The sequence below is a fragment of the Telmatherina bonti genome (assembly GCF_933228915.1).
Source record: "Telmatherina bonti genome assembly, chromosome: 21".
NCBI lineage: Eukaryota > Metazoa > Chordata > Actinopteri > Atheriniformes > Telmatherinidae > Telmatherina > Telmatherina bonti.
In genome coordinates, this window is record NC_136630.1 from 3378192 (window position 1) to 3386409 (window position 8218).

The window sequence follows — 8218 nt, forward strand, 5'->3', positions numbered from 1 at the left end:
ACCTGACTGTTCAGTGTATCTACGTCCCGACATCGTTTCACCCTGAAGGGCTCCTTGGAACTGGCTTTCCTCCCCACAGTGTCCACTGTGTACAGATGGACTGTAGGTATATGAAGATGTGCCACTCTGACGGCGTCGCCAGCGATTTTCACACCTTCTCCTTAAAATCAGTGTTTTTTCAAAGACAATTTATCCTCCTGCTGAGGAATTCAGCTGTTTAGAGGTTTAGCTTTACATAACTTCTCATACACCAAACCTTAACAGATTAAAATCCTCGTGACACAAGTTCAGTTTAATGTCATTTTCTAATGAAATAATACAAGAAAAGTGAGCAGCTCTAAGTCCAGCAAGCTTGTTAACTTCCTGCAGGACTTAAATTATGCAAAAATATTCAAATATTCTGTACAGAAAAAAAACAACTTTTAGATGCACAGAAATGTCTGCACTGACTGGTGTGTATTCCTTTGTAGTGTTGTAGTGAGCTCCACATGGGACCGGGGTTTAACAGTACACATGCTCCTTTCATTCTGGTCATTTTTACTGCTTTATCATAAAATGTTGAACTGTTGTATCTTTCTACATTGTTTTGTGTTCATTCATGTTTGTGTGTCTTGTTGGTCGAGGGACTCCAGATGGAAATGAGTTCTGGGAGCTGAAATCTGGTACGAGGCATATTTTCTCTGTGATTAATGCTGATGTACCATCAAATAAACTAAACTTTTTATGCAAAAGCCGAGGCTGAAGAGTCAGATGCAGGAAAAAGCCCCGGCGTTGTTGTCACATCAGCAGCAGAACAAACTGCAACTGGTTTGTGTGGTTCCAGTTCCAGTTCCTGCTGAGGAACAGGGGGCGTCACACCTTCCAGGTTCAAGCTTTGGACGGTGTGGCCAGCGAGTCATCACTTCCCTGCATCGTGTCTGAATGAAGATGTGTTGAAGGTGCCCTTCCTGAAGGTGAAGGTGTGTGAACGTGGGTCATGGGAACCAATGGAAGCGATGTCCAGTCCATAGACACGGTGCTACCGTTGCCTTGGTCAGATCCAGCTGTGCTCATATTTATTCATTAAAGAAGGAAAAAAAACAGCTGCCTGTAAAATAAGCTGAAATTGACTAAAGTAATAATAAATATTTTATGAAAATCATTACATTATTTTCTAATTCTGGTTAAATAGAAATATTTTTTTAAAAAGCAAACAAATAAGATAATTTATTACATCTTACATCAGTCATAAAGTAATATTTAGTTGAACAATCCTTTAATGTTTCCGCTCCAGTCAGGTGTTTTCTGTTCCTCTCAGTCAGACTTCTGCACCTGTTGACAGGTATTTTGTCCCACTGTTCAACAGAAAAGTCTCTAATTTGTCCAGGACCAATTTGTTTGTTTTTTTCTTCAACTCAATTAAATGAAAAAACAGTGTCTTATATTACTAAATTATATTTTTGCTAATTTTTAGCTATTGTTCCTTTTTTAAGTCTCCAGTTATTTGAGTGACTGTTGTAAATTCAGCCTTTTCTTTAATGAAAGGGGATGAAGACATATGAGCACAACTGTAGAAGACCATCACCTGCCGATGTCGTTCACAAGAGCAGACATTTCCACTTTATGCTGGTTTTATGACGACTAGCTGCTTTTATGTCTTTCATATTTGTGTAATAAGTTTGATCTTAGGATGGAGGAATATTTCTGCTGCATTGACAACAGATGATCGAACACAGAGAATAAAACCCGTTGCTCCCATCAGTCAAGCTTTTTGTGGATCTGGAAACTAAAACATACCAGCTTTGCAGCTTCAGTCTCAGCAGCACAAAGCTTCTCGTATCCTGTTACAGTGTCATCAAAAAGCTGAAATGTAAAGGATGGATTTAACCATAAATGAGTAGTTATTTCAGAAAATGAAGAGAATGAAGTCCTACTCTGGTAGAAGGGAGAACATTTTATTACTTTTAAATCTTTTTCTGCCAAATTCAATAAATGATGTTGTGATTTAATTGTTTAGTAGGATCTGATCTTAAATCTCAGCCTGAAAATGGCTAATAATAAAGAAATTATTCTATAACTACCAACTTTTTGTTTTGTTTGTGTATTCTCTACTGACAGATGTTTTCAGCAGCAATAGCTGGATCTCAGGAACACCTCTGTCTTCCTGACACTAAAAACAACCAGAACTACTTCAGGTCTGACTGCAGTCTTACTAAGACCAGGCAGATGCAGGGAAAGGTGTTTACCACATGACCATGTTGGAACTCGCAACACAGACTGATTACATGGACGGGCTCAAACTACCTGTCCAGGAGGAAACGGCTTTGGTATCTGTCTGACAACACCTGTCCATCATCATCATCTGTTCCCACCTGTCCATCATCATCATCTGTTCCCACCTGTCCCTCATCATCAGCTGTTCCCACCTGTCCATCATCATCAGCTGTTCCCACCTGTCCATCATCATCATCTGTTCCCACCTGTCCCTCATCATCAGCTGTTCCCACCTGTCCATCATCATCAGCTGGTCCCACCTGTCCCTCATCATCAGCTGTTCCCACCTGTCCATCATCATCATCTGTTCCCACTTGTCCCTCATCATCATCTGTTCCCACCTGTCCATCATCAGCTGTTCCCACCTGTCCCTCATCATCATCTGTTCCCACTTGTCCCTCATCATCATCTGTTCCCACCTGTCCATCATCAGCTGTTCCCACCTGTCCCTCATCATCAGCTGTTCCCACCTGTCCATCATCATCATCTGTTCCCACCTGTCCCTCATCATCAGCTGTTCCCACCTGTCCCTCATCATCAGCTGTTCCCACTTGTCCATCATCATCATCTGTTCCCACCTGTCCCTCATCATCAGCTGTTCCCACCTGTCCCTCATCATCAGCTGTTCCCACCTGTCCATCATCATCATCTGTTCCCACTTGTCCCTCATCATCATCTGTTCCCACCTGTCCCTCATCATCAGCTGTTCCCACCTGTCCATCATCATCAGCTGTTCCCACCTGTCCATCATCATCAGCTGTTCCCACTTGTCCCTCATCATCAGCTGTTCCCACCTGTCCCTCATCATCAGCTGTTCCCACCTGTCCCTCATCATCAGCTGGTCCCACCTGTCCCTCATCATCAGCTGGTCCCACCTGTCCCTCATCATCAGCTGGTCCCACCTGTCCCTCATCATCAGCTGTTCCCACCTGTCCATCATCATCAGCTGTTCCCACCTGTCCATCATCATCAGCTGTTCCCACTTGTCCCTCATCATCATCTGTTCCCACTTGTCCCTCATCATCAGCTGTTCCCACTTGTCCCTCATCATCATCTGTTCCCACTTGTCCATCATCAGCTGTTCCCACCTGTCCCTCATCATCAGCTGTTCCCACCTGTCCATCATCATCATCTGTTCCCACCTGTCCCTCATCAGCAGCTGTTCCCACCTGTCCATCATCATCATCTGTTCCCACTTGTCCCTCATCATCAGCTGTTCCCACTTGTCCCTCATCATCAGCTGGTCCCACCTGTCCCTCATCATCATCTGTTCCCACCTGTCCCTCATCATCATCTGTTCCCACCTGTCCCTCATCATCATCTGTTCCCACCTGTCCCTCATCATCATCTGTTCCCACCTGTCCCTCATCATCATCATGTTCCCACCTGTCCCTCATCATCATCTGTTCCCACCTGTCCCTCATCATCAGCTGTTCCCACCTGTCCCTCATCATCAGCTGTTCCCACCTGTCCCTCATCATCAGCTGTTCCCACCTGTCCCTCATCATCATCTAGTCCCACCTGTCCATGATCATCATCTGGTCCCACCTGTCCATGATCAACAGCTGGTCCCACCTGTCCCTCATCATCAGCTGGTCCCACCTGTCCCTCATCATCATCTGTTCCCACCTGTCCCTCATCATCATCTAGTCCCACCTGTCCATGATCATCATCTAGTCCCACCTGTCCATGATCATCATCTGGTCCCACCTGTCCATGATCAACAGCTGGTCCCACCTGTCCCTCATCATCAGCTGGTCCCACCTGTCCCTCATCATCATCTGTTCCCACCTGTCCCTCATCATCATCTGTTCCCACCTGTCCCTCATCATCATCTGTTCCCACCTGTCCCTCATCATCATCTGTTCCCACCTGTCCCTCATCATCAGCTGTTCCCACCTGTCCCTCATCAACAGCTGGTCCCACTTGTCCCTCATCATCATGGTCCCACCTGTCCATGATCAACAGCTGGTCCCACCTGTCCCTCATCATCAGCTGGTCCCACCTGTCCATCATCATCATCTGTTCCCACCTGTCCCTCATCAGCTGTTCCCACCTGTCCCTCATCCATCAGCTGTTCCAACCTGTCCCTCAACTGGTCCCACCTGTCCCTCATCATCGGCTGTTCCCACCTGTCCCTCATCATCGGCTGTTCCCACCTGTCCCTCATCAGCTGTTCCCACCTGTCCCTCATCCATCAGCTGTTCCAACCTGTCCCTCATCCATCAACTGGTCCCACCTGTCCCTCATCATCGGCTGTTCCCACCTGTCCCTCAACTGGTCCCACCTGTCCCTCATCAGCTGGTCCCACCTGTCCCTCATCATCAGCTGGTCCCACCTGTCCCTCATCAGCTGGTCCCACCTGTCCCTCATCAGCTGGTCCCACCTGTCCCTCATCAGCTGGTCCCACCTGTCCCTCATCAGCTGGTCCCACCTGTCCCTCATCAGCTGGTCCCACCTGTCCCTCATCAGCTGGTCCCACCTGTCCCTCATCAGCTGGTCCCACCTGTCCCTCATCAGCTGGTCCCACCTGTCCCTCATCAGCTGTTCCCACCTGTCCCTCATCATCAGCTGTTCCAACCTGTCCCTCCACTGGTCCCACCTGTCCCTCATCATCGGCTGTTCCCACCTGTCCCTCATCATCAGCTGTTCCAACCTGTCCCTCCACTGGTCCCACCTGTCCCTCATCATCGGCTGTTCCCACCTGTCCCTCATCAGCTGTTCCCACCTGTCCCTCATCCATCAGCTGTTCCAACCTGTCCCTCATCCATCAACTGGTCCCACCTGTCCCTCATCCATCGGCTGTTCCCACCTGTCCCTCATCAGCTGTTCCCACCTGTCCCTCATCAGCTGTTCCCACCTGTCCCTCATCATCAGCTGGTCCCACCTGTCCCTCATCATCAGCTGGTCCCACCTGTCCCTCATCATCAGCTGGTCCCACCTGTCCCTCATCAGCTGGTCCCACCTGTCCCTCATCAGCTGGTCCCACCTGTCCCTCATCAGCTGTTCCCACCTGTCCCTCATCAGCTGGTCCCACCTGTCCCTCATCAGCTGGTCCCACCTGTCCCTCATCAGCTGGTCCCACCTGTCCCTCATCAGCTGGTCCCACCTGTCCCTCATCAGCTGGTCCCACCTGTCCCTCATCAGCTGGTCCCACCTGTCCCTCATCATCAGCTGTTCCCACCTGTCCCTCATCAGCTGTTCCCACCTGTCCCTCATCAGCTGTTCCCACCTGTCCCTCATCAGCTGTTCCCACCTGTCCCTCATCAGCTGTTCCCACCTGTCCCTCATCAGCTGGTCCCACCTGTCCCTCATCATCAGCTGGTCCCACCTGTCCCTCATCAGCTGGTCCCACCTGTCCCTCATCAGCTGGTCCCACCTGTCCCTCATCCATCAGCTGTTCCCACCTGTCCCTCATCCATCAGCTGTTCCCACCTGTCCCTCATCAGCTGGTCCCACCTGTCCCTCATCAGCTGTTCCAACCTGTCCCTCATCCATCAGCTGGTCCCACCTGTCCCTCATCATCAGCTGGTCCCACCTGTCCCTCATCAGCTGGTCCCACCTGTCCCTCATCAGCTGTTCCAACCTGTCCCTCATCCATCAGCTGTTCCCACCTGTCCCTCATCATCAGCTGTTCCCACCTGTCCCTCATCATCAGCTGTTCCCACCTGTCCCTCATCATCAGCTGTTCCCACCTGTCCCTCATCATCAGCTGGTCCCACCTGTCCCTCATCATCAGCTGGTCCCACCTGTCCCTCATCATCATCAGGTCCCACCTGTCCCTCATCATCATCAGGTCCCACCTGTCCCTCATCATCATCAGGTCCCACCTGTCCCTCATCATCAGCTGGTCCCACCTGTCCCTCATCATCAGCTGGTCCCACCTGTCCCTCATCATCAGCTGGTCCCACCTGTCCCTCATCATCATCAGGTCCCACCTGTCCCTCATCATCATCAGGTCCCACCTGTCCCTCATCATCATCAGGTCCCACCTGTCCCTCATCATCATCAGGTCCCACCTGTCCCTCATCATCATCAGGTCCCACCTGTCCCTCATCATCAGCTGGTCCCACCTGTCCCTCATCATCAGCTGTTCCCACCTGTCCCTCATCATCAGCTGGTCCCACCTGTCCCTCATCATCAGCTGGTCCCACCTGTCCCTCATCATCAGCTGGTCCCACCTGTCCCTCATCATCAGCTGTTCCCACCTGTCCCTCATCATCAGCTGGTCCCACCTGTCCCTCATCATCAGCTGGTCCCACCTGTCCCTCATCATCAGCTGGTCCCACCTGTCCCTCATCATCAGCTGGTCCCACCTGTCCCTCATCATCAGCTGGTCCCACCTGTCCCTCATCATCAGCATCTGGTCCCACCTGTCCCTCATCATCAGCATCTGGTCCCACCTGTCCCTCATCATCAGCATCTGGTCCCACCTGTCCCTCATCATCAGCTGTTCCCACCTGTCCCTCATCATCAGCTGTTCCCACCTGTCCCTCATCATCAGCTGTTCCCACCTGTCCCTCATCATCAGCTGTTCCCACCTGTCCCTCATCATCAGCTGTTCCCACCTGTCCCTCATCATCAGCTGTTCCCACCTGTCCCTCATCAGCTGGTCCCACCTGTCCCTCATCATCAGCTGTTCCCACCTGTCCCTCATCATCAGCTGTTCCCACCTGTCCCTCATCATCAGCTGGTCCCACCTGTCCCTCATCCATCAGCTGGTCCCACCTGTCCCTCATCCATCAGCTGGTCCCACCTGTCCCTCATCCATCAGCTGGTCCCACCTGTCCCTCATCCATCAGCTGGTCCCACCTGTCCCTCATCGATCAACTGGTCCCACCTGTCCCTCAACTGTTCCCACCTGTCCCTCATCATCTGTTCCCACCTGTCCCTCATCATCTGTTCCCACCTGTCCTTCATCATCGGCTGTTCCCACCGGTCCCTCATTAACTGGTCCCACCTGTCCCTCATCCAGCAGCTGTTCCAACCTGTCCCTCAACTGGTCCCACCTTTCCCTCATCCCTCAACTGGTCCCACCTGTCCCTCATCATCTGTTCCCACCGGTCCTTCATCATCTGTTCACACCTGTCCCTCATCATCAGCTGTTCCCACCTGTCCCTCATCAGCTGTTCCCACCTGTCCCTCATCATCAGCTGTTCCCACCTGTCCCTCATCAGCTGGTCCCACCTGTCCCTCATCATCAGCTGTTCCCACCTGTCCCTCATCCATCAGCTGTTCCCAGCTGTCCCTCATCAACTGGTCCCACCTGTCCCTCATCAACTGGTCCTACCTGTCCCTCATCCATCAGCTGGTCCCACCTGGTGAAATCCACACGATGTTTCAGCAGCTTTTCTGCCGCCGCACTTCCGGTGTGTTTCGTTCTTTTTCACGCTGCTTCGCCTTTTTCAGCTCCCATCTTCCTCCTTTTATCCAAATTGCTCTTCACACATTTCTAATAAACTCCAAGTTGTTGTGCTGTATGAATAAAAACTAGCATATCCACGCAAAACCGTAGCTGCCTGCTGCTTCCCATTCCTACTTTGTTTTGTCGCCCCCCCCGCAACAAAGCGCTGAAAACAAAGGTTCCGCCTGCTTTATTTTCGTTCTTAGTGTCATCTATCTATCTATCTATCTATCTATCTATCTATCTATCTATCTATCTATGTATGTATATAAATATATATATATATATATATATATATATATATATATATATATATACATATATATATATATATATACATATATATATACATATATACATATATATATATATATATATACATATATACATATATACATATATATATATATATATACATATATACATATATATATATATATATACATATATACATATATACATATATATATACATATATACATATATATATATATACATATATACATATATATATATATATATATACATATATACATATATACATATATATATATATATATA

At 49.0% G+C, this 8218-nt stretch overlaps 1 protein-coding gene across 1 annotated transcript in view; it reads left to right on the forward strand.

Moving 5' to 3' along the window:
* Nucleotides 1-976: 976 nt before the first annotated feature.
* The window catches only part of LOC306771825 (complement C3-like), a gene marked incomplete at both ends in the record, with an annotated part of 50271 nt that continues 43029 nt past the window's right edge, over nucleotides 977-8218 (forward strand). The window contains one exon of the mRNA XM_079261144.1: nucleotides 977-1032. Within this exon, the coding sequence (XP_079117270.1) occupies nucleotides 977-1032 (56 nt within the window). The remainder of the gene's footprint in view (nucleotides 1033-8218) is intronic.